This window comes from Rhinatrema bivittatum, chromosome 12 (assembly GCF_901001135.1).
Source record: "Rhinatrema bivittatum chromosome 12, aRhiBiv1.1, whole genome shotgun sequence".
Classification (NCBI taxonomy): Eukaryota; Metazoa; Chordata; class Amphibia; order Gymnophiona; family Rhinatrematidae; genus Rhinatrema; species Rhinatrema bivittatum.
In genome coordinates this window covers 5,293,357-5,320,457 of record NC_042626.1, presented here as the reverse complement: position 1 = coordinate 5,320,457, position 27,101 = coordinate 5,293,357, and the positions used below count along the sequence as shown (strand labels likewise).

At 51.4% G+C, this 27,101-nt stretch overlaps 1 protein-coding gene across 1 annotated transcript in view; it reads right to left on the bottom strand.

Annotated features, from left to right (window-relative positions):
- Positions 1-7,615: 7,615 nt before the first annotated feature.
- The window catches only part of MAPKAPK2 (MAPK activated protein kinase 2), a 34,757-nt gene continuing 15,271 nt past the window's right edge, over positions 7,616-27,101 (bottom strand). Inside the window, exons 2-10 of the mRNA XM_029572962.1 lie at positions 22,246-22,385; positions 22,058-22,122; positions 21,451-21,530; positions 14,637-14,763; positions 14,468-14,543; positions 14,235-14,359; positions 11,577-11,662; positions 11,246-11,326; positions 7,616-10,758 (exon numbers count right to left, since the gene is read on the bottom strand). Coding sequence (XP_029428822.1) covers positions 10,618-10,758; positions 11,246-11,326; positions 11,577-11,662; positions 14,235-14,359; positions 14,468-14,543; positions 14,637-14,763; positions 21,451-21,530; positions 22,058-22,122; positions 22,246-22,385 — 921 coding nt within the window. The 3' untranslated portion in view covers positions 7,616-10,617. The remainder of the gene's footprint in view (positions 10,759-11,245; positions 11,327-11,576; positions 11,663-14,234; positions 14,360-14,467; positions 14,544-14,636; positions 14,764-21,450; positions 21,531-22,057; positions 22,123-22,245; positions 22,386-27,101) is intronic.

Here is a 27,101-nt window from a genome sequence, read left to right as displayed (position 1 = left end):
GGTCTCGCTCACCCCCTGAAGACGCCGTGCACAGCCGCTGTAAATCCCTGCGCCTCTGCGAGGTCTCGCTCACCCCCCGAAGACGCCGTGCACAGCCGCTGTCAATCCCTGCGAGGTCTCGCTCACCCCCCGAAGACGCCGTGCACAGCCGCTGTAAATCCCTGCGAGGTCTCGCTCACCCCCCGAAGACGCCGTGCACAGCCGCTGTAAATCCCTGCGCATCTGCGAGGTCTCGCTCAACGACCCTGTGTGATGAACTCATTATTTTACGTTTCCCTAGACTGCGGGAACGTCGCAGATGAAATACTGCTCTCGCCTGTGACATCACCACATCGATCTAATATTGCTTGGTTACAGGCAGTCATTTAAATCCTTGGCATGTGCTGCCATCTACTGACTGCAAGCTCACATAGCGTCCAACTTATAGCCCTGCGCTAGGAAATTGTTCCCAGACCAGGACTGCTCCCTGTACGCTGGGTAATATGCACAGAGGGAGACGCAGCACCCACAAGAAAAGGGAAACAAAAACAGTAAAGAACAGGGCACACGCAGCCCCCAAAATCTTAGAGGCCACACTGGCCTTCATGTAGAAGAGCAGCATTGGTTGTCTGCACTGGGCTAGCTCTCAGGCTTGACCCCTACACCTCCTCCTCTGACCAGCAGATGGGTCAGCCTGTACTAACTTTGCACTCAGAGTGGGAGGAGCACAGACCCTGCAGGCCCTGCTCAGGGTGAGTTGGAGGGGGTGCACTGCTCCTCTCCCTCTACAAAGCCTTGGGACAATTACAGGAGTTTGGATCCAGGTTTCTTCAATCCTTGCAGCAATGCAACGTCTGCTGGGAGGTGACAGCGCTCAGGAGGGGATGGAGCAGCAGGAGATACAAAGACTGAATAAAGCATCAAGACCTCAGATGTGGGAGCCACACACCCCCCCCCCCAAGACTCCCAGCATTAGCATGGGGTTATGTTCAGTGGTCTGGCGGCAGCCGAAAGCTAGAGCCAGGGCATGGAACCTGCCTAACTTACCTCCCAGTTGCCATCGGGCTTGCCCGTCAGTGTGGCTGTTGATCCTGTGCTGGGCCCAGCCTTTCGTGCTGTTTTTGACGCCACCACCCTTTCTGTGAAGAGATGCTGGATGTTACTGGTGGATCTCTCTCTCGTTGAAGTCTCACCCTGACTACTTCCAGCCCTTCATGGCCGCTGCTGCTTGTTTCTTCTGTACGAGCCTCTCTCATACCCCCGCTATACACATTTAGTTCCTTAAGTCTGCCAGGATAAGGCATTTGGTGCAGGCTCCACCGCAGCCTGGGACCCCTCTTCATACCTGCTAATTCCACTCGCAGTTTTGGGATAGTACAGAGGCGGTCTCAGCCCTGCCCTGGGCAGAGGCTCTCTCACCTTTATCTAGGACCTGTCTCTCTTCCTGTACACCCCAGCATCCTGGCTGGCTCTGACCACCACCGGACTGCACGGTTTTGCTACTGGGAGATTTTTAGATCTGCTCATCCCCATGGTCTCACTGCCATGCATGACCCAGAAGAATCACACCCGCCTCTCGTGGATCGGGCCCTGAATTTCTGCACCACAGCAGTGCAACCCTGCTACTGCTTGCTGCTGTCTGTGCCCTGCTGTGCATTAATGCACTAATCTAGTGATGGGAAGAGCAGAGATGAACATCAGCACCAGAGATATGGGCCAGGTGGATAGAGAAAATCTAGGTGGTCAGCGTCTAGGGGAGGGAGAAAAGCATAGCCCAGTATCAGTTTGTGCTGTGCTGTCCATTTTCAAGGCAGAGATCCACCGCACAGCTCAAGCCTTGGTACCTCCTCTGCCTCCTTCCCCAGCTTTTAAGTGAGGTTTGCACCCTCACTCCAGCTCCTCTGATTTATGACTCTGCCGCAGTCCTAACAGCAGCAAATGCAGAATCAGGGGAACTTCAGCACCCATCAGGCTCTCAGGCGATCCAGTGCATGTGCATGAGACAAGATTTGCATAGACCAAGTCTCCATGATCTGCAAATTCATTGTGGGCCCAGGCCAGGGTCAGAAAGCTGTGCCATACAAGCATCCTTAGCTTGGAGCACTGCTTCGGTCAGCTCAGCTCTGGGGGCTCACCGAGCCTGTCAATGAAAACGCAGGCCATTCATTTCTGGCTACACCACTGCTGTAGGGTTGGGGGAGCCCCCACCGTTAACTTACAGGCTGGGCCTGACCCGTTGTACTCTTATCAATCAATAATGCCTTAGAGTGCACCTGCCAATGACTTTCTAAATGTTTTAAAGCATCACTCATGCTGAAATGATTTTAATTCTATTTCAAACACTTAGCAGCATTAAAAATACCTTATTAAACTGTTTTAATGTTTTATAGTTATGGCAGTTTATAAATGTTACAAAATATCCAAAAAATCCCCAACTACAAATATTAAATATTTAATAGCGCATCGGTTGTATGACCTTCATAATAGGCGTCACAGCGTGGTAATCCTTACCATTTTGTCACTCTGCCTTATGCATAATCATTGGTCAGTCCATTTTTTGTAATTTTTCATGTGCTGGTGCTCCGTGTGTTAAAACATTTTCTCAATTACTACAAAACTTGCAGTTTTTATTTCACGATACTTATCTTGACATGATGTTACTTCTTTGCATGTTGTTAGCCCGAGACTTTCCTCACAGATGGTCCATAGCAATGTGACCAATCTCACATCGCTTCTCCGTGTCTGTGCCCAAAGATTCATATCAGGCTCATCATGGCTCTCAGCATAAAAAAAAAAAAAAAAGACGTACAAAAAACCGCTGAGAGCCATGATGAGCCTGATATGAATCTTTGGGCACAGACACGGAGAAGCGATGTGAGATTGGTCACATTGCTATGGACCATCTGTGAGGAGAGTCTCGGGCTAACAACATGCAAAGAAGTAACATCATGTCAAGATAAGTATCGTGAAATAAAAACTGCAAGTTTTGTAGTAATTGAGAAAATGTTTTAACACACGGAGCACCAGCACATGAAAAATTACAAAAAATGGACTGACCAATGATTATGCATAAGGCAGAGTGACAAAATGGTAAGGATTACCACGCTGTGACGCCTATTATGAAGGTCATACAACCGATGCGCTATTAAATATTTAATATTTGTAGTTGGGGATTTTTTGGATATTTTGTAGCTAATATATTGATCCCCATCTCATAAGAAAATTCAGTGGTCGATGACCGGGGGATATTGGTTATAGTTTATAAATGTGTCATGTAAAAAGAAAACATTTACCAGAAACATCATATTCAATCACATAATAAAACAAATATCTATGTATTGTTAATGAATCATTCCAAAAATGCAGAGAATAGCATAACTGCACTAAAACAGCAATAATCATCATAAGAACTTGAGATCTGCAACAGGTGCAGAACAGGACTAGCACATGTAAAAAAAAAAAAAAAAAAAAAGATTCAAATTCTGGTACCACCTCAGTGACAGCAAAACAAATTCCCTCCAATGTCAAACACTTTGTGAAGTAAGACAAATCCCTACAAAAAAAAAAACAACACACCTAGAACCTTCTCAAGCCATCCAAAACAGCAGTAACTCTCAGGACTCAAACAGCTGCAACCTTATCTCCAAAAAGCCAGCAAAAGCAAGCATTACACCAAGCCCTAGAACACTAATACACCACTTAGGGGTAGATTTTAAAAAGCATTTACTCGAGCAAAACTGGTTTTTACTCGAGGAAATACACTTTACTCAAGTAAGTGGGCTTTTCAAATTGCTACAATAAATGCCATTGAATTGTCCATAGGATTTACTCAAGTAAGTGCACTTTACTCGAGTAAATAGCTTTTGAAAATTGCTACGATAGTATGTCACATTTACATGCGTAACTCCTTTAAAAATGACCCCCTTAGTGGGCAAACAGAACAAGCCAAACTGCCTCAAATCCCTACGCAGAAACCAGATGCTAGGGCAAGAAGCATAGCTAGAGCTCTCTCTCCGCTTTGCTTATTGGCATCTAATATGCCGCATACCCCAAACCGACCGCCAAGCTAAGGGAGAATATCAACAGCTCCCCCTCGCTGGAGTTAAACCAACGACAGATTGAGGGCTTTTTGGCTGCCATGCAGACACTTATTTGGGGAGCGATGGCCACAGCGGGATCCGACGGCCGAGGAGATCTCACCAAGTCCCAGAGCCCCAATAATGCCACCCCCCCTTACCGCGCGATATTTGTGTGTTCAGAACGGGCACCGGTTGCCCTCAAGGCTGGTCGAGGGATGCAGGCTTTAGAAGGAGCAGCTGCGGAGGAGGCCAGGGGCCCAGATGTCCCTGCTGGGAACATGGATTTAATCCCTGCTGGAGAGGTTTGTCTACTGCGGCATTAGGAGCGGTGGGGGCCTCAACAGTGGCTCCCCTTGGGGATTTAGGCGCCGACATTGAGCGAAGGTCTGCCCAGCCCTGAAAGCAGCTGCGATTTCGCTGGATGCTGCTAGGAACCAGGGACGTGCATTGGGTGCCCGATTGTTTGTGCTTTCGGGTTTGTGTGGCCGCAGGGGGGGGGGGGGGGGGGGGGGGGGGGGAGGCTTTTTTTTTTTTTTTAAGTAAAAAATCGTTTTTCGGCTTAGTGCTTGCTAACTCCCCTTCGCGCACTAACAAAAATAAACAGTTTTTTGTTAGCGTGCACTAAGCTGAAAAACGAGTTTTCATGAAAACAATCTGGGAAAATGTGATCATTTTTCGATTTTACAGATATATAACGAATTAAGAAATAGCGTACCATATTTTAATTCATTATAAAAACGATTCACATCCCTATTAGGAACGCAAGGGCTTCACTTGAAGCCTCTCTCTCTTCTCTAACTAATGTAACTTTGGACACTGATCAAGCATTGGCAACTGAATAATTGGTTCTCTCTCATGGTGCAAAAATGCAGGTTTTGGACTCACCGGTTGCTGCAGCTGAGAAAATTCACCATGGCTTGGTTCCGTCCGAAGTGGCTCATTCTAAGAAACTCCAGCACCTTGAGAATTCTCTGAGAAGGCTTCTAAATGTTCCCCTTATGAAACGGACTTCACCTCCAGCTCTTTTTAAGACTTATATTCCATCGGCTGCTCTGCCTGCTATTACCAGAGCTAATGGAAAGTCAACCTCCAGAAACGCCCCCGCATTTCATGGCCATCACAAGAGATTCAGATTTCCAAGAGGGACATGGTTGGTATCTCTTGCCTTTTGGAGCGACAGAAATACGGTTCTTAGATTTTTCTTTGGCAATAGGTTACTTGTGTTTTATGGCCAGAAAATATGGATGTACCTGGATGTTACTAGAATAACTTAAGAGCGTAGGAAAAGGTTTCTATGAGAGCTGAGATTTTGTCAGTGGGGGAGCAATTTATTTTCCGAGATCCCTGGCAGTGCTTGGTGAAGCATCAGAATGTTAATTACGGTTTGGGTTTTTTTTATCCTCTCACCTGCGGCCATTCCTGGATTCACACGCTCAGAAGGTGCTCGTTTGTAGAATGGGCCAAATTAGATTTATTTTTATTTAAAATTTATATACCCCATCTCAAAATTCCTCTGCAGTTTAACAAACATTCATAATATGTTCATAAAACAATTCATAAAAAGAGTGAGACATCGTCAACAATGCAAAAATGATAAAATTAAACTAATCTGAAAGACTACTCCATCGTACTCGGCCCCGATTGGGATCGGGCTTCTTGTCATTCTCTCTCATACCTTCCTGGTTCTCATTGCGTCTTTTGCCTTGGACGCCCCCTTTTTCTTTATTAAATTGAGGAATGTCTTAAAGGTCAATTTTTCTAATTTATCTTGTTTGCTTTTTGTATTACTTAATATTGCACATTTTCTGGTACAAGGAATGCTTGTGTTTCTGTGCCACCCAAAATCCTGTATCTGTCACACCTGCGCAGCCAGCCAGCCTTACCCAATACAGAATAAGGGACTACAAAATTAGAAACAAACATGCAGACAAAACCAAATGGAAAGGCTGAGAAACCAGACTCTGAAGAATGAGCAAAATGCACATTCCCAAAGCTGGCATATTTCAGTAACTGAAAGGCAAATTTTTTATCATCCTTTATCTGATCTGTTATTTTCCCAGTCGGGTGGTCCCAGTCTTTGTTCCCCTTGTCTTTTTCAGGGTCTTATTCCTTCTATTACTTCCCCCTTCATATACACACACACACTCTCTCTCAAATGCACTCACACACGTGCTCACCAGGCTCCCACTCCCCCTGACACACAAGCTCTCACTCTTACATTGTTTCACACACAGGTTCACAATCCCCCACAGAAACACAGGCTCTCTCACATGCAGGTCCACACACAAAGGTTCTCTCACAAGCAAGCTGCCACTCTCACACACACAGAGGCTCACTTCTACACGCATGCTCCCTCACAGACACACAGGGTTTCCTCCCACACGTTTTCAAACATTATCTTTCTCTCTCTCTCTTACACAGGCTCCCACCCAACACCCCCAGACAGCCTCCCATTCATACCTACACCCCCCCCCCCTCCCCCATGCAGCCTCCCATTCACACCAACATCCCCTCCATGGTAGCCTCTCATTCACTCACAACCACACACCCAGGCAGGCTCCCATTTACTCACAAACAAAATCCAGGTTACTTTCCACATCAGGAACAGAATGGCTGCTGCTCCTCCTCATGTACCGGCACTCTTACGGCTAGCACAGAGCTCCATAGGGCTGGCACAGGAGGAGCAGCTTTCAAACTGGCTCTCTTCTCCGTCACCAGTGGGATGGGGTCCGACGGCCTCTTTCTTCAATTTCTGATGGGATGGGGGTCCAGCAGCAGCCTACCGGGCCTCATTCTCTTCCTGGCCACAGACAGGAGCCACCTCCCCTCTTTGGACCCTGCTCTGCTGGGTGTGCATTTCTGGCAGTGCTGGGCCTATTCATGGGGGCCCTGCGACAGGGCCTCTCTTCTCCAGCCCACAGATAATGCTAAGTGGGTGGGCCTGAGCAGCCCACCCATGGCTATACCACCGAGAGATTTGCCTACACTATGCAAAAATCACATCCCTACTCATTGTGGATATCCTGAAAACCTGACTGGCTAGGTGTGGCTACAGGACTGGGTTGAGAAGGGCTTAGATCCTATCCACTCTGGACAACCAGTTGGCCTATGTGCAATGCGATAGTGGTCTTGGTCCACAACAAAGTGTTCACATCACAGCTCCAGTCCAAAGCCTATGAATAACGCAGTGCGCTTGTCAGCGTGGTCCATATGAATGCACTTCTGCTGTCGGCTTCTTATAAGACGACCGTGGCGTGTTCTGAGCTGACGGAGTTCAACTGCCAAAGACTAGGCCAGAAAGCTATTCAGTTAGGCCGGTACAGTAGACTTCACTTTGTTAACCCTTTATGCTTGAGTAGTGACACCTGCGAGCTCTGCTGCCCACCTTCCTCGCAGACATGGGACAAGGCACAGAGAGCCTCGCCCCCCCCCCCCCCCCCCACAGCTGGTACCCGATGCAGGTCATCCACCGCACCCCATCTCAGACTCATCCTTAGGGCATTCACCACCTCCCACCAAGTAAAGAGCCATTTAAAGAAAATAATAAAACAAGCATGTCCAGTATTAAAACTGTTTTAGTAAAACAATTTGATCATACAAAATTATATTTTTACAACAATTTGATTGGAAAATGCATGATGTAGTATGACCTTATTTGGGTTCAGCTGGGCAGAAAGTTTCACACACGATCAGTACCACGTTGCAATACTCAGGCACCAGTGCTCCCAGGTATCCTGTGTCCCATCAGACGATCGGTTCTCGCTACCCACCCAAATAAAACAGCACCTACACAATTAAACAGCAGCAAGGTCTCCTGCTGGCAAGAGCACAAGTAGTAATTCCAGCCAACCCGCCAAATGCCGAAAGCCATTCCCGGTATCCCGAGCTCCATGGGTGGACGGCCAAGCACCTGCTCCCGGGATCACCCAGAGGATATCCACAATGAATATGCAAACTTTCTCTCTCAAGCACATTTAGTGTGGATATTTCTAAAAAGCCACAGCCCTGACCTACAACCAGACGACCATTGTGAAGGAGAAGGAGAAATCCCAGCCCTAATATTAAAAGAAAAACAAAAAAGCCCATTAAAAGGTCCCCTCTGAACGTCTCCGCGGCATCGAGGGGAGGGCCCAGCAGAACCAGGGACGGGTTCACAACGACCCAGGGATCTTTCCCCTCCCAGCTTCCTTCACACAAGTCACTGCAGGGACAGCCTTGGGCCGGGGGCCACCCACCAAGGCTCCTCCCAAAACCCTGAATCCCGCCATGACTGACCCGCCCCCCCCCCCCCCCCCCCAGGGGCCTGCGGGGAGCGGATCTGGGAATCAAGCCCAGGGCCTGCCAGGCTGGCCCCAAGTTGTGTTTAGCAAGGTTTCTCGCATTAGTAAATGAAACGTCCCCCATCCCCCCCCCGTTAAAACTGCAGACAGGAACAGGGGAGGAAGAACAGTTTTACGCACTAAAATAAAAAGTGAGCTCTCCCCCCCCCCCCCCTCCACTTTCCTGACATCATCAGAAGGAGACCACTCTTACCTTTGTAAGAACACCTGCCTTGCTGGGAAACTTAATACAAGCAAACTGCTCGGGCTGCGAGTTTAACACAGTAATCCCTGGTCTCTGGCATCAAAAAGGCAAGAGTGTGAGGTCAGACAGCGAGAAACAGGAAACTGCTACAGCTAAGTACATCTAAAAATCACCCCCAGACACAAAACCTTCTATCCAGATCAATCTATCTTTGGCAAATATAACACACGCATGGTACAAGAGCAGCCGTTTCTATTCAGTGAACGTTCTGGCCAAACACAGAGAATTTAACACCAAAAGGCATGAGTTCATGATTGGGCACACACAGAAAGGTGAAAAGAGAAGTTACAGACACAGACACCGTTTCAGAAGACGAGCTAAAAACCTTACAACTTAAAAAAAAACCACACTTACAATCGTTTGAGCACATTAAACCACGAGGAAAGGCTTCAGACTGCGCCACGTTCTGTCCTTTGCAGATGTGTGAGCGTCCGCCTTGCAGGGATAACTGGTAAAAGGACTCTGACGTACAAACGCCAGCAGGCGACGTCCGGGATGTCTCAGTGACAGCCCCCGCCGTACCTGGCATCGGTTCTGAAACACGAGCGGGAGAGCAGCCACCTGGAAGCAGGCAAGGAAGCGCCGGCAGCCTTACCCGTGTCAGTGGTGGGTGAGGCCGTCGCCTTCCTGAACAAGGGAAGGGCATCGCCCCTGCAAGACACTCGCGCTCAGCTCTGGCATCTTGTGAAAGCAGAAAGGTAATTCAGTTGTAAGAGGAGGAACGCGCACACCCGTAGGAAGGTCCAGAGGCCCCCGCCTTCTGCACTTTACTGGTGCTAAAGCAGCAGGAAAGGTGCCCCACAGCTGCCATTCAGCGCAGGGGCACGGGTCACCCCCAGGTGGGTGAGAAGTGAGGCTTCCCTGCCCCGCTCCTTGGCTCACACAGGGTGGGCTGCAGTGCATTAAGCTGCTCAGACTGAAAAGGATCCATTTCTCTGCGGGGCATTTAGTGTTCAGGAAGCGAGGGTGGGAGAGTACATGGACAGCTCTCCACAAAGGCAAAAACGTGCCGCTCCCCCTGCTCCAGGGTAGCAGGCAAGACAGCAAACTGAGAAAAAGGCCCAGGAGGACGGGGGAGGGGAACGTGCACTGCGACATTAATGCAGCGATGCAGGCAGGCGTGCGCCTCGCAGCTAACAGTGGCGCGTGGGTTCCCGCTGCAGGTAGCCCACCCCACCCTGCGCCCCTGGGGGTCTAACATTTGTCTTCAGGCTAATGGATAATACTGAGCAACTGCCCTGCCTACCCCAGCATTAAGTGTGCAGGACCTCCGAGACACGAGCAGACTGTCACACACACGCGGTGCCCATGGACGTAATATTACATGCATAATGTTAGAGGTCTGCATAGGTTCAGTCGCACTGAAAGTGCCCCCTCCAGCATGGCAACGAGACCGCTCAGCTGCCCCTGCCAGTCTGCTCACAAGCCCTGGCGTCCACGCGCGGAGAAACCACGGCTCCCCCATACAAAGGATGCCAGTTGCATCTGCTGAGCAGAGCGCAGGAAGCAGGCTTGGGTGTTGCTTTTTTTATGGGAAACTTTTCCCCAGAATCCTGAGCAGCAACCCAGGTGTAGCTTGCAGGTCTCCTTCTCAGCAGATCACGTATTTGAGGGGCACTTTCAGATATTAACAGTGTTTCTGTTTCTGAGGAGTAGCTTAAAAAAATATGTCTACTATATATATAAAAAGTTACACCTTAAAATCAGCGCAGGCACACGCAGGGCCCGAGAGCTGCGATTTCATATTTCGGTCCCATTCGCTCGGAGGCCGAACCAAAACGAAAATAAAATACTTAAATTTTGTAAGGCTGCAGGCTCAGGGGGAGCCAGGAGAGCAAGCCCGCCGGGACAGGCTCCGCTCCAGGCCTCAGTTACCACAGTTTATCCCAGAAATAAAATTAAAAACAGGTCATGGTTATTGCTTCCGTAAAATGCAGGGGAAAGGTTTGGCGAGGGAAGGGGTGTGGGAGTGGGTTCAGTGGTTGACGGCCTGGCTGGGAAGGGTCCCTTTCTTCCGTCTCTTCATTAGGAGCGGGTTCGAGGAGTCCTCAATCTTTTTAATCTTTATTTGTTCGTAGTCGACTCTCATGGTTGCTAATGCACTGGTCATCTCCTCCTGAGGGGCGAGAGAGAAGAGAGGGGCCAATTACAGGCAGGCTGCAGCCGCTCTCAGAGACCTACCCTTGCCTATCCCCCCCCCCCCCCCCCCCCGGGTCCCATGCACCGGGGGACCCTCAGCCTGTATTCTCTTCTCTTTCCTATGCTGGTATGCAGGTGGGGGAGGGGATGAAGTGAGCCCCCTCAATACCCCCACCTCTCTCTAAACGGAGATGTGCATGCGTTATATCTGGTACACGCAGGAACCGGAGCGTGTGCGTGTATCGTTATTAAAAATACACGCATACTCTCCGTTTCCCGCGTGTACTACAGGGTCAGCAAGGTCCAGGCGTACCTGCCGAAATAGACGTAACGACTGCACATGCCTACCACATACTGTCCTGTCTGCACCCAACTCTGAACAAAAGCACAAGGGCTCCTAACGTCAAGGCCGTGTGCTGCATCTGCACAGCTGTGAAAGCAGATCAACTCCCGAACCCAGCTACCTTGACATCTTCCCACAGGTCCTTCTCCTCTTTCAGCACCCGGCTGGTGTGCAGCGGCGTCTGAGGGACTTGCATGGATTGCTTCAGAAAGACAAGGGAAAAAAAAAAGAGATCATTTGCATTAAAAGCAAAACGTCACAGGAAGCAGCTTCTCAGCTCAGCACTTCCAGCTGCACTGGAGCATTAATTCCTTGCTTTGAAGGAAAGTGAAGGAGGACTGTGCTCACGTGCATTCAATTACAGAAAACAGGAATCGCGTCTCGCTCGCTGTGAGTATGGAGACAGCGGTACCAGGTGGTTTGGCAGGTTTTACAAGGAAGCCCGGTCTCACCATAATCCAAGGGTGGTTCATGAACTCTGTGATGGTCATTCGCTGCGTGGGGTCCGTCTTCAGGAGATTCCGGATCAGCTGCTTCACTGGAGCAGGAGGGGGAGAGTGGGGCTCAATCCCAGTACATGTAACAGGACGATAAGGGGGCTTCACCCTCCTCCCCTATCACTGAAGCACTTTACTCACTCAAGACCATTAGTTCAGCGGCTCATGGCATCTCTTCCACGCCACTTCCTCTCCCCCGTCATGGTTCTCACTGCACAACCTATTCCATACACACAGCTCTGCCAATGCACCTCACTCCTGCCCTGCAGCACCCCCTGCTGTTCCAGTACTGAGACCCTCACACACAGCTCTGCCCATGCACCTCACTCCTGCCCTCCAGCACCCCCTGCTATTCCAGTACTGAGACCCTCACACACAGCTCTGCCGATGCACCTCACTCCTGCCCTGCAGCACCCCCTGCTGTTCCAGTACTGAGACCCTCACACACAGCTCTGCCGATGCACCTCACTCCTGCCCTGCAGCACCCCCTGCTATTCCAGTACTGAGACTCTCACACACAGCTCTGCCAATGCACCTCACTCCTGCCCTGCAGCACCCCCTGCTATTCCAGTACTGAGACCCTCACACACACAGCTCTGCCCATGCACCTCACTCCTGCCCTGCAGCACCCCCTGCTATTCCAGTACTGAGACCCTCACACACACAGCTCTGCCCATGCACCTCACTCCTGCCCTGCAGCACCCCCTGCTATTCCAGTACTGAGACCCTCACACACAGCTCTGCCCATGCACCTCACTCCTGCCCTGCAGCACCTCCTGCTATTCCAGTACTGAGACTCTCACACACAGCTCTGCCAATGCACCTCACTCCTGCCCTGCAGCACCCCCTGCTATTCCAGTACTGAGACACAGCTCTGCCCATGCACCTCACTCCTGCCCTGCAGCACCCCCTGCTATTCCAGTACTGAGACCCTCACACACACAGCTCTGCCAATGCACCTCACTCCTGCCCTGCAGCACCCCCTGCTATTCCAATACTGAGACCCTCACACACACAGCTCTGCCAATGCACCTCACTCCTGCCCTGCAGCACCCCCTGCTATTCCAGTACTGAGACTCTCACACACAGCTCTGCCTATGCACCTCACTCCTGCCCTGCAGCACCTGCTGCTATTCCAGTACTGAGACCCTCACACACAGCTCTGCCTATGCACCTCACTCCTGCCCTGCAGCACCCCCTGCTGTTCCAGTACTGAGACCCTCACACACAGCTCTGCCCATGCACCTCACTCCTGCCCTGCAGCACCCCCTGCTGTTCCAGTACTGAGACCCTCACACACAGCTCTGCCAATGCACCTCACTCCTGCCCTGCAGCACCCCCTGCTATTCCAGTACTGAGACCCTCACACACAGCTCTGCCCATGCACCTCACTCCTGCCCTGCAGCATCCCCTGCTATTCCAGTACTGAGACCCTCACACACAGCTCTGCCAATGCACCTCACTCCTGCCCTGCAGCACCCCCTGCTATTCCAGTACTGAGACCCTCACACACAGCTCTGCCCATGCACCTCACTCCTGCCCTGCAGCACCCCCTGCTATTCCAGTACTGAGACCCTCACACACAGCTCTGCCAATGCACCTCACTCCTACCCTGCAGCACCCCCTGCTATTCCAGTACTGAGACCCTCACACACAGCTCTGCCAATGCACCTCACTCCTGCCCTGCAGCACCCCCTGCTGTTCCAGTACTGAGACCCTCACACACAGCTCTGCCAATGCACCTCACTCCTGCCCTGCAGCACCCCCTGCTATTCCAGTACTGAGACCCTCACACACAGCTCTGCCCATGCACCTCACTCCTGCCCCGCAGCACCCCCTGCTATTCCAGTACTGAGACCCTCACACACAGCTCTGCCAATGCACCTCACTCCTGCCCCGCAGCACCCCCTGCTATTCCAGTACTGAGACCCTCACACACAGCTCTGCCCATGCACCTCACTCCTGCCCCGCAGCACCCCCTGCTATTCCAGTACTGAGACCCTCACACACAGCTCTGCCAATGCACCTCACTCCTGCCCCGCAGCACCCCCTGCTATTCCAGTACTGAGACCCTCACACACAGCTCTGCCAATGCACCTCACTCCTACCCTGCAGCACCCCCTGCTATTCCAGTACTGAGACCCCACACACAGCTCTGCCAATGCACCTCACTCCTGCCCTGCAGCACCCCCTGCTATTCCAGTACTGAGACCCTCACACACAGCTCTGCCAATGCACCTCACTCCTGCCCTGCAGCACCCCCTGCTATTCCAGTACTGAGACCCTCACACACAGCTCTGCCAATGCACCTCACTCCTGCCCTGCAGCACCCCCTGCTATTCCAGTACTGAGACTCCCTCCCCGTGCTTCCTTATTAACTGATATGCTGCCTTTACAGAATTGATAATTAATTCAAAGCGGCTTGAAAAAGGATGAATATATATATTTTATGCTAGAATGATTTTGTATTAACAAGATTAAATTTTACAGGCATAAAATCTTACCCACTCTGCCCCCCCCCCCCCGCCATGATCATGTTCTCCATGCTTTACATCCCTTTCCCCAGTCACCGACTTTACTGCACCCCCATCCCAATCCCTGCTCTCTCCGTACCTTCTTCGGACATCTCGGACCACTCTGGGTTGGGAAACTCATACTGTCCCATGCGGATCCTTTTCTTCATCCCTGGGGATATAGCCAAGCCGTGGTTGGAGTAGAACGGGGGATAACCACAGAGCCTGCACACAGACACAAACCACTTTAGATGCCTACGAGGGCCTTTGTGAGAACAGAAAACCAAACCCCTGCCCCCTGTCTGTGAATGACGAGTCAGCACCGTTACTTACAGTATGTACATGATCACCCCCAGTGACCACATGTCACACGACTTGTCATATTTCTCTGGCCCGAGCACTTCTGGGGCTGAAACAAAGAAGCCAAGCAGAGCTTAGGTGAGTTCTGCAGCAGGGAGAAGGGGTGGCAGGAGGGAGCCGCGGCCACGGTTAGCTCACTTACCCACGTAGTAAGGCGTGTAACAGGGGGTGGCCAGGGAATTATGGGAGGTCGTCTCCTTAGCAAAGCCGAAGTCTGTCAGCTTTAACACTGCACTGGGCCTCTTTGAGGTGTATAGAAGGTTTTCTGGCTGTGAAAATACAAAAATATTAAAATTTGTCCACACAAGGGAACACAGAAAGCTGTGGGTGGGCAGGTCTCGCTGCAGGGCACCGCTGTGTGTGTCGGGAGGACCTTGTACTGGGATAGCAGGAGGTACTGCAGAAGTCACACTTGTTCTAAAGATCCTTTAAGAATTACTCCGAGCTTCCTAATGGACAAATTACTTACCTGATAATTTTCATTTTCCTTAGTGTAGACAGAGGGACTCAGGACCAATGGGTTATGTGCTCCCCTGCCAGCAGATGGAGACAGAGTCAGGTTTCAAAGCTGAAGTGACCTCGGCCCCTCAGTATTCTCTTCAAAGACCACTGTGGACCTACTACCGAAAAAAACTTGATTAAAAACGGATAACCGTAACTGTACTCAAACACTGAGCCCCAGTAAGATTATAGATGCCCCGATCTAGGGACTGGATGAGAGCTTATCCGTAATCTCTTGGAATCGATATCCACTCTACAGGTGAATCCTTTGCACCGTTCTTGGGCAGCCGTGGGCGGGATGCTGAGTCCCTCTGTCTATACTAAGGAAAATGAAATTATCAGGTAAGTAATTTCTCCATTTCCTAGTGTGCAGCCAGATGGACTCAGGACCAATGAGATGTACAAAAGCTACTCCCGATCAGGGCGGGAGGCTGCCCGTGGTCCGGTTAACACTGCCCTTGCAAAGACTGCGTCCTCCCGGGCCTGAATGTCCAGGTGATAGAACCTGGGGAAGGTGTGCAAGGACCACCACGTCGCCACTCGGCAGATACTGCACCAAAAGTCTATTGACATTCAAATGACGGAGGCAGTATCCTTCTGTGTCCTTGTGCTTATCTAGGAATGGCAAGGAAATGGACAGATTCAAATGAAACCCAAACTAGCTTGGGCAAGGAGGATGGAACAGTACAAAGCTGTAACGCTCCTGGAGTCATCCAGAGGAACGGTTCCTGACACGACAATGCCTGTAGTTCAGAGATACGACATGCCGAGCACATAGCCACCAGGAACACAGTTTTCAAGGTTAATAAACACAAGGAAAGACTGCAGTGGCCGAAAGGAAGGCCCTGCCAAAAATTCTAATACTAGATTAAGATTCCACAAGGGAACGGCCACTGTAGGTGCTTCATCCCTTTCAGAAAACAGGCCATGTCTGGATGAGCCCACAGGCAGGTTCCATTCACCTCGCCCCTGAAACAGGAGCGCACTGCTACCTGCACCTTCAAGGAGATAAAAAAAAAAAGTCAAACCTTTATTCAAGCCATCTTGCAAAAATTCCAGAATTAATGAGATTTTGACTCCTCAAGGTGAGACACCATGTTCCTTGCACCAGGCCTCAAATACTCTCCAGACCCACACATGCGTTAAGGACATAGAGAGCCTCCGCACGCAGAGCATGGTGGTAATTACTGATGCCGAATATCCACACTTCATCAGGAGAATCCTCTCCAGGCCAAACCGTAAGACAGAATAGAGTTGGATTCTCATGAAGGACCTGTCCTTGCTGAAGCAGGTCCCTGTGAGGTGGGAGGCACGGGGGGGGTTCACCACCAGGAGTCTCCGTATGTCTGCATACCACGGACACCTGGGCCAATCCGAAACTACTAGTAGGACTAATCCCGTGGTGCTCGATCCTGCAAATGACCCTGCCCAGCAGGGGCCACGGAGGGAAGGCTATAGCAAGTCCTCTTCCGGCCAGGTCTGAATGAGGGCGTCGATCCCCAGGGACCACTGATCTCTTCTGCGACTGAAAAGTTGGGGAACCTTCGCATTGTGAGATGCAGCCAGCAGGTCGATGGACGGGAGACCCCAGCAATCTACTATCAGCTGAAAGGCTTTGGTCGACGATGCCCATTCTCCTGGATCCAGACTCTCCCTGCTTAGAAAGTGTGCTCTGACGTTGTCTTTTCCTGCGATTTGGGAGGCTGAGATCTGCAGATTTATTTCCACCCATTCCATAAGAAGATCTCTCTCATGTGACACTTGCTGGCTCTTAATGTAGGCTACCATTGTTGCGTTATCTGGCATTAACTGGACCACCTGACCCTGGAGTATGTGGCTGAATTGTAGACACACCAATCTGACTGCTCTGGCTTCCAGGTGGTTTATGTTCCAGACTGCCTCTTCCTCGGTCCAATGCCCCTGGGCCATCAGTTCTGGACAGTGAGCTCCCCAGCCCTGGAGGGTCACATCTGTCATGAGAATCAGCCAGGTCAACGGGGACAGGCTTACACCCTTGCCCAGATGAGCTTCCTGTAGCCACCACTGGAGCTGAGAACATAGTTCCATCGGTAGGTGGAGGCGAATTGAAAAGTCTTGAGACAGCAGGTTCCAACGTGACAGCAGGGAGCATTGAAGTGGTCGCACATGTGCCCTCGCTCACGATACTACCTCCAGGGTTGATGACACCTTGTGGAGTTATCGTCAGGTCCTCAGTTGTGGTGTATTGTGTTCATCAACCGACACACTTGGGACATCAACTTCCTTATCTGTGAGAGCGGGAGGAAGACCTTGTCATGCTTGTTGTCGAACCAGACTCTCAGATATTCCAAAGACTGGGAGGGCTTGAGACTGCGTTTGTCCATGTTTACGACCCAACCAAGCTCCTGAAGCAGGGACGTCACACTGCTGGATATCCCGGGACTCTCTTCCACTGACTTTGCCCAGACTAATCAGTCGTCCAAGTACAGGTGCACCAGGATTTCCTCTTTCCTCAGTGCCACCGCCACGACCATCATAATCTTGGAAAATGTTCTGGGGCTGGTGGCCAGGCTGAAGGGCATTGCCTGGAAGTGGTAATGGTGGCCCAATACTGCAAAGCATAGGAAACGCTGATGTTCTTGCCAGATTGGAATATGAAGGTAGGCGGAAAGGTCCAGGGAGGTTAAGAACTCTCCCAGTTGTACGGCGATTATCATGGCGCGCAGAGTTTCTATGCAGAAATGGATTACTCATAGGTGGTGGTTGACCCTCTTGAGGTCCAGGATGGGGTGAAAGGAACCCTTCTTCTTGGGTATGATGAAATAGATTGATAACGCTCCGTATTTTCTGGGGCACAGGTACTGGAATTATAGTCCTCAATTTGAGGACCCTTATCAAGGTAGACTCCACTGCCTGCTTCTTGTGCTGGGAGTGGCAAGGAGACATCAGGAATATATCCCAAGGAGTGCTGCGAAACTCCAGTGTGTATCCTTCTCGTATGACATCCAGTAACCATTTGTCAGACATGATCTCGACCCACCACTGGTAGAAGAGGGATAGTCAACTCCCTATCTCCTCGTTCCGTGGATGGGTCGGCAAAACATCATTGGGGAGTTCGGGCCGAACCTGATCCTGCCCCTCTCTTGGGCTGTCGACTCCAAAAGGACTGAGATCTCCCCCGAGGACCAAGACCTCTGAAAATTCAAGTTTCTGTAGGGCCAAAAGTGTTAGGAGCCCCTGAATAGACCCCTCATAGGTGAGGGGCACGGTAACTGCTTTCTCTTCTCTTCTGGTAGCTGGGGCACTGGAGATTAACTCCACTTGCTGGTCAGCCAATTCACTTCTGAAGAGGAGTGATTCCTTAAAGGGCATCTTTGAGAGGTTTGCCTTAGAGGTTGCGTCTGCTGACCAATTTTGCAGCCATAGCTGTCTTCTGGCTGCTACCACTGAGGCCACTCCTCTGGCCGGAGGTATGGACTAAGTCAGAGCCTGCATCAGCTAAAAAGACAGCGGAAGGCTCCATAGCTTCTCTGGAATATGCCAGAGTCATCCACCTCTCTAGAGAAGAGCACGCACAAGCGAGCTACCAGGGCACAACAGGAAGCAATCTGTAAAGTCATTCCTGCTGTGTCAGAAGGCTTGCTTAAGGATGGACTCAAACCACTTATCATGCACATCCTTTAAGGCCACTCTCCTTCCATTTGGATAGTTGTTCGCTTCGAAATGGTGCAGACCAGCGCATCCACTTTAGGGAAACGCAGGTGTTCTCTCACTGCCGGATCCAGTGGGTATAGAGCTTCTAAATGATCAACCATCTTTAAAACTCGCTTTAGGAGCGTTCCATTCCAGGTCAATCACTCCTGGATGGCTTCCAGCACCAGAAAATAGCAAGAGGCTTTCCATAGAGACACCAGAATAGGATTCTTCTTTGGTTCCATCACAGAGTCTGCTCCAGGAACTCCCAGTGTCTTCAGGGTCTGGGAAACCAGGGCCAGCAATTCATTGCTATGGAGAAAAACGTAATATGGTCTGATACGGTTCTAAACCAGAGGGAATTCCCCCATCTTCCAAGGAATCTGGATCCTCTTCTTTGTCCATGCCGTCCAGGTCCCTGCCAGGGATACCCTTGGTGAGTTGAGTCATGCCTTGAGGTCTGCCGATAGGACTGGGAGAGGGAGGGCTTACTGGCTGAGGTTCCGTCCGGCCAAGTGAGATAGCAGACTGCACCTGTACGACGGCTTGAAGGCCTTGAAAGAATTCCACCCAAGAGAAGGCAGCCGGGTCCATGCCTAGCCCAAGAAGAAGTATTGGGGTAGGCACCACTGGATTTTCCTCTCCCATGGAAGATCCAGCCCCGGGGGATTACTCAGATCCCCCGGGGCTGGGTTAAAACATGGCTCTTTAAAATGGCCTACCCTGAATCGGATCCTACGTAGTCCCCCTGTTCCCTCTACTCCTTCAGAGAAAGAGCCCCTCTCATTAACGTACTCCTAGCCTTCTCCTTTATTTATACTCTGTTCTGTCTCCCATTTCTCTGCACCTCCTTATATACCCCCTTCCCCTGTCCTTAAACCCTACCTTCTCTCTATAGCAACCCTTTTATACCCTTCTATTTACCCCCCTCCGCTATCCTTTAATCCTTACTTTTCCCTATACCAACCCTGCTAGTCTATATATAGTTGCCTTTCTGAATGTATAATTTGTAATGTCATATATATAGTGTCTCGTTAAAGATAATGTATATTGTTCTATATAATACTTTTTGGAGTGTATAATTTATATAAGGTTATCCACAGTCCCTTACTGAGTGTATAATTTGCAATGCTACTTATTTTGTTCTTCTCTTTCCCATCAGGTGCTGTTCCTTTTCTCCTCTTCCTGTTTTTCCCTCTCTTCTCTCGCCCCTTCTCTCTTCCTATCTGCTCCCTCTCCCCCCACCCTGGTTTTTTGTAATTTCCTCCTTCAGTTACATTGTAAACCTGCATGATGGACCCACGAATCTCGATATATATAAAAGCTAATAAATAAATAAACCCGGGGTACTTCCGGCTAAGGTCGTGGCTGGCCCATCCTCAGAGTGGGAGGATCCGGGCTTAGTAAAGTCTGGGGAGGCCAACTCTCCCTGGGCCTCCTCTCGGTGCTGACGTAAGTAAGAATCCAGGTCAGACTGTGTAGCCCTAATATGACGAGCAGAGAGAATGGCGCTTATGTTTGGCTGCTGGAGCTATTTGGATGGTAACAGTGTTCAGCCAGCTGGCGCGTACAGATTTCAGGCACCTACACGGGCTGCGGCGAGGCGCGTCTACAGCCCGTGCGCCCAAGCTTTACCTAAATTCTGCGCATAGAGATGTGTGCGCAGCGCCGGCACGCACCGCACGTAGACACACTATGGTGGGCAATAGAAGACGCACAAAAACGCGCACAAGATGGCGCCGCCGCGGCCTACCACGTGGTGTCCCTACTGAGCCTAAAGCGGGGCCTAGCCCACCGGGGGTGGGGTGGGAGCGCTCAACCCGCTCGGAAGCCCATTTCCCCTTACTCCAACGGGATCGAGAATGTCATCAGTACGACGCGCCGAGCAAGGAGACCGGAGGAAGTCTTACCAAACCCCTTAAACTTACCAGGGCTCAGCACTTACCGGCTGAGTACAGAGACGGTTCCCGGCTGTGGAGGGAGAGGGCTTAGGCAGTCACCGCCGCGTCTGGCTTCCTGCACCTGCTTCAGCGGCAAAGTCCACACTGGTAACCGACTACCGGACCATGGTGCCCCTCTGAGGGATCTCCGAAATCACCTCAGGAATTCTCATAAGAAGATGCCATGCTGGGTCAGATCAAGGGTCCATCAAGCCCAGCCTCCTGTTTCCAACAGAGGCCAATCCAGGCCATAAGAACCTGGCAATTACCCAAACACTAATAAGATCCCATGCTACTGATGCTAATGGCAGTGGCTATTCCCTAAGTGAACTTAATAGCAGGTAATGGACTTCTCCTCCAAGAACTTATCCAGTCCTGGAGGAAGGACCTTTACGTATCACCGCAGGAGAGCAGGGCTCAATCTTTTCTCCAATTTAAAGCTAGAATTTCTTCTTCTAAAGGGTAAGGCGATCCCCATGGGGAAAGCATGTTCGCATCTGCTGGAGACGGAGAAATACTGGAGGGCCGAGGTTACTGCAGGGGTGAATGTAGGGTGACAAAAGCTTTGAAACCTGACTCAGTCTCCATCTGCTGGCAGGGGAGCATAAACCCATTGGTCCTGAGTCCATCTGGCTACACACTGGGAAAATGAATTTTAAGCAGCAACCAAAAAGGTCAGAGTGCACCCGAAGACCTTAAGCAACATCAAATTGCCAGAGACCCTTTAAGAATGATGTTCTGTCACTGGATTACAGGATTTAAGCAGCCACTTATTTTGCAAGCTTGCTGGTGGTCTCCCCTCCCCATTACATGTGGGAATACAGGAGGTCACTGAAGAGGTACCTTGACATCTCGATGTGCAATGTTGATTGAATGTAAATACAGAATGGCTTCTCCAATGCTCTTCATGATATCTGAAGCCTCTGCAAAATGGAAGAAAAAGTCACCGAGCGCTCTAAGCAGGTCTCAGCAGAAGGAAGTGCGAGGGGACTTTCAGTTTGGCAGACTTCAGTAGTTTCTCCTGCTCAGAGATCCTGGTGCCAGGAGACTCATTTCTGCACTTAACTGGGGCTTCTGCCCCTGTTTCAGAATCCAGCCTCTCCACCCTGTACCTAGTCTGGTCATTGGGCTGGGGGTCTCTGCAGAACCCTACTACTATGAGCCCTGAATCAGGCCACCAGGTGTCACAGCTCCCTCCGCCCCCAGGAGGCTCTGGCTGCTGCCAACCCAGGGACGGAACCGGTGACCAGGCCAATCCCCACAAGTATTTTGATAAATGGATAGATTTGTTGTCTGACACCAAGACGTGGGGGACAGGAGGGCAGGAGGCAGATGTGGACACAGGGAACAGAGACTTATTTTCTTAGTGCAGTAACCCTTATGGAAGAGGATCCCCAAGCTGTGAGGGATACAGAAACTCGTGAAGCCATGAGAGCAAGAGGACTGTTACCTCGTTCTGTGAATGCCTGGTCTGCTCGGTCCTGGATTCTGCTGAAGAGTTCTCCCCCATCCAAACTGAAAGAAAACTCAAGTTTAGAGCTCCCCAGAAAACTAGGACTCTCTACCCCCCACCCTATATCCAGCCGCGAGCCGAGGGGATGCCCATCTCATGTGCCCTGTCGGCGCTCACTCACTCACCATTCCATGACGATAAGGAGACACTTCCGCCCCTGGTACAGGTTCTCATACACGTCTATGATCTTCACGATGTGAGCGCAATGCGACGCTCTCCAGTGCAGCTCCACCTCCCTGCGAGCTTTGGCGCAGTCCTGCAGCATCTGAGACGAGATCAACACAACTGCATCAGAGACACAATCCAGCTGCAAGCTAAGGAGAGAAAAGGCTGGAGCCCTTTCACCCGCTCTAAAAGGATGTTCTAACAACAACGTTTCAGAAAGAATTCTCTCCCATCATCACCTGTCTCAAAGCGAGGGAGAAGAGAGCAGCGTTGTGCTACAATTCATGAGGACTCGGTGGCTTGGAGAGGCTAAGCTGCTTGCATGGAGAAAGCATGGCAAAGAGCAACCAGGAGGGAGCACGAAGGCAGATCCACAATTGGGGATTGGCAGGGATTGAACGCCTGCCTAGATCTAAATCAGATAAACATCAAATTATTATTGCTGGGGATGACTGGAAAGCTTCCATGTCAAAGTGACAGCATGGCGTTTGGGCGCTAGATGGCACCACTACTCCAATAATGGTAATTAGCTTGATGGGGAGGGTCGGAGAGAGAAAATAGGAGGAGATGTTAACACAGCAAATGTCGGCAGATAAAGACCAAACTGCCCAGCTGCGATTTGTCTTCCTTTTGGAAAATGTACTTCTAAAATTCCCCAAAATACAACTTCTCCCCTGGATCTTCCAGCCGAGCCCAGAACATGGCTCTATCCATCAGCTGAAGTTGCCCCTCATGCCATGCATTTTCCATTTCCAGGCACCCAGCAGCTTCCCCACTTCTCCCACACCACGCTGGCTGCCTCTCCCCCCCATACGAGTCCAGAAACGTCACCACCTCTCCCTATCACTCAAGCATCCTCCTGCCCTATCCCTTGCGATCTCTCTCCTAGTCCCGTCACTAGCACCTTGGCTTTACCACCCAAGCACCCAGTAAGCATGGCTCATGCTTTATACCTCATCTTCAGCATCTGGTGCCTGGGGGGAGGCCGACGCTGCAGGCACTGTCCGGGGTTCTAGCTGCAGTCAAAGGTTGGGGACTATGAGGGAGAACAAGGTAGTTCCCCTCATTAAGGACGGCCCTGGGTTCAACCCTTGCCTCAGATAAGCTAGGAATGCTGCAGAGGTAGCACTCACAGCTCCTGGGTGGGGAGGGTGAGGCAGGGTTGGCAAAACCTGGTGCCTGAATTCAGGGCTCGTAACTGCATCGCTGCAAGGACCGGGAGGGGAGAGAAGTCCCTGAGGAACAGCAGCAGCAGCAGCAGGGACTGCCCAGGAAGGGAGCCCAGCCACGATCTTGTGCCCCGTCACAGGGCAGGCACCTCCCGGCCAGCACAAAGCTTCAGCTCCCATCCTGTCCTTCTGAATCTGGATACGACTGAGCGGGCACAGGACGCCACGTTTGTTCAAGAAGGGAGCAGCAGAGCAAGCCCTTGCTAGCTCTGCTGCAGCTGGAAGGCCCTTTAGAACTGAAATGCTGCAGCGCCGCTCGCTATCTAAAGCCAGACCCCCCCCTGCTCACAGCTCACCAGTGGTGCGGTAATCAGGACACCTCAGGTAGCCACCCGCACTCCCCTGAACCTTACAGTGGCTTTTAGCCAGAATCCCCACTCCGTCGGGATACAGGCGCCGCAGTCCCACCTGAAGGGACCCCTGCGTGCTCTCAGCAGCTCAGTACAAGCTGCGGCTTAACCTCCTCTCCTGCAACCTCTCAGAGCACATTTTGGGTCTAAAGAAACAAAAAGCTTCCATGTGACACCGCAGGATATTAAGAACCCTTGCCAGATCTTCCCCCTCCCGCAGGTGATGGGGTGGGGGAGTGAAGGAGATGCTTGGGGCCACAAGAGGCCTCCGGAAACCGGCGGGGACACTTTCAGTGCTTCCGCTTGCCCTCTCCGCATGGGTCCTGTAACGACCTCTGGGGTCGCACGTCCTCCCGTCTTGCACTGGCGATTCCCCCCACCCCATGTCTAATCCCCCTGGTACAGCTGCTCAGCACTGACCGAGAATTCACTGCCCATCTCCCTCCTCCTCCTCCCCTCGAGCTGCTGGGGTGCACGCAGAGCACCTGATTTAAGGACGCCCAACACGCGGCGCGTGGGAAGGAAAGGAGCCTTCATTTTCTAGCTGTTATCCCGCTACAGAAAGATACAACTCCTACGGCAGGCGCACCAGGAAAACAAAAAAATGCCAGGCCACCCAACCCAGCATCCCGCCTGGGTCACAGCCCCACGCTATGGAGCGTGGCAGGTGGACAGAGGAGGATCGCAGAATAAGCAGTGTACAGCTCTGTGTACAGCGAGCAGAGCTACAGAAACGGCTCCCTCCCTGCACTAAATACTGCAGCCTGCGGGGAAGGGACCAGAGAGGGCAAGGAAATCTCACGCAGCAGGGGTGTCCTAGGGGACAAGCTCGGGCCCCGGCCCCGGAGGTAAGTGGAATCCCTCTGACCCCAAGTTAGAAGCAGAATATCAGGCAGCGGAAAGGGGGAAAGATTAAGAAGTAGCCAGAAGATCAGAAGGGGAACTCGGGATGTTCTCTCTCGCCTTATCAGAGCCAGAATTGAGAGTTCACTATAATAAGATTTTGCTCAAAGTTACTGGGTAATCGAGGCCTGGGGCCACTCTGAATCCTCCTCCACTGCCAGCAAACCCTGGGAAGGGAACTGCATCTCTCACTCCACCACATTTTATCGAAGTCTGCATCCTCTCACAAGCAAGGCAGGTCAGGACCAGCTTCTGGAAGGCTGAGGGGCTAAGGATCACAGGGAAACTGAAGTCACGTAGGGCAGGAGCTGCCCCCACGCGGAGGGGCCAGTTTAATACGAGTGATGACGCACGTGGTCACCTCCTCCACTTCCCGTTCAAGCAGGTCTGCACTGGGTACCTCTTACTACCTAAGAGCGTCACCACACACACGAGGACGACAGCAAGCAAAGCTAGAGCTCTGCCAAATGCTCCTGTTGTGCAGAGAACGGCAGCAGGAGCCAGAAAGGGTTTTACCATCACATTTCCAAACTGCAGCTTTAGTCAACCTTTATTAAAAAGCCCTTCACAAGAGCTCAGAGCCACGGCGTGTGCAAGCTGCCTATTACTCTACAGGCCACAGAACCAGTTCAGTCACCGGGCAGTTCTGTCCCTCAGGGCACTGCAGAGAGCACTTCACTCAAATAAACTGGATTTCCCTGCTGCATGGGACTCTCCCCAGACACAGATGTACCGTGCATGTATCAAATGGCAACGGATATCACACGTGCACCAAGATCTTGCTAACTAAATGTTATGTTGCACAGATCTCTGCAGAGCCTTTCACTGAGAATATTCCCTTACAGCAGCTAACGCATGCACCCAACCCACCCAGACAGACACTCTTCTGAAGTGCCACGTAAGGCCAGCCCGGTGTCCTACCACTGATCCCCTCTTCCCAAGGACTACGTGACGTGCCACGTAAGGCCAGCCCGGTGTCCTGCCACTGATCCCCTCTCCCCAAGGACTACGTGAAGTGCCACGTAAGGCCAGCCCGGTGTCCTGCCACTGATCCCCTCTCCCCAAGGACTACGTGACGTGCCACGTAAGGCCAGCCCGGTGTCCTGCCACTGATCCCCTCTCCCCAAGGACTACGTGACGTGCCACGTAAGGCCAGCCCGGTGTCCTGCCACTGATCCCCTCTCCCCAAGGACTACGTGACGTGCCACGTAAGGCCAGCCCGGTGTCCTGCCACTGATCCCCTCTTCCCAAGGACTACGTGACGTGCCACGTAAGGCCAGCCCGGTGTCCTGCCACTGATCCCCTCTTCCAAGGACTACGTGAAGTGCCACGTAAGGCCAGCCCGGTGTCCTGCCACTGATCCCCTCTCCCCAAGGACTACGTGACGTGCCACGTAAGGCCAGCCCGGTGTCCTGCCACTGATCCCCTCTCCTCAAGGACTATGGGTTTCCGTGTGCTAGCCTGGCAGTGCCAGGATTAAGGTCCACAGCCTAGGCCTGCGTTCTGCCCTGGCTGCCTGGTTACTTTAAGCTGCACGCGTTAACCCCTTGCAGGCAGATGTGGCAAGAAGCAATTAAGTAGCTGACCGGCCATATGCAAGCCCTGAAAAGAGTCTTCAGCTGAAGGACACCACAGGGGGCAATGCCTTCCAGATCCAGTGAGGAATAGTCCCAGCCTGGCGAAGCCACACAAATCCATAAACAGATGTTATCTAAATCAAGTCCGCAGAATGTGACTGTAGTTGGGAGAAACGTGGCCATCGGCACTGCCCAACTCCAGCAGAGAAATCTGCTCTCCCAGATGGGAGCCTTCAATCACAGCTGCCTGGGGATTTTCCCCGCTGCGATCCTGTAATCACAGGCCACTCTGCATCTCCAGCCCACCCAGGGAGCACAAGCCTGGATGGGAAATCGAGCCTAAGTCTTACAGAGAAGTGGGCAGCACTGGTGCTGAGCTGGCCCAGAAACTATCGCTTTAACGTGCTACTGGCATAGCAGATACCTGGCTTCTAACGTTACTACAGAAGCTGCAACTACGCCACTTCTGCATCCAATAGTACACTGGCCTGAGACACCCTTCATCCTATTCGGGAACAAAAGGTAAATTAACCTTGTCCTCTAGGCGTAAGCATCAGACACCAAGGAACGCAGAGAAGGTGCTGCTGGACTTCAAAACTCCCTGTGGCCAGTTCATTGATCCTAGGGCCATTTCTTCCATGCAGGAGCCATTTCTGGCATCTAGAACTTAACCTGTTTGACTTGCCTTGACCCAGCTGATATTGGGGTATCAACCCCATCACTGAGCTTCCACGTTTGCAGGCTGTATAATCTCCGT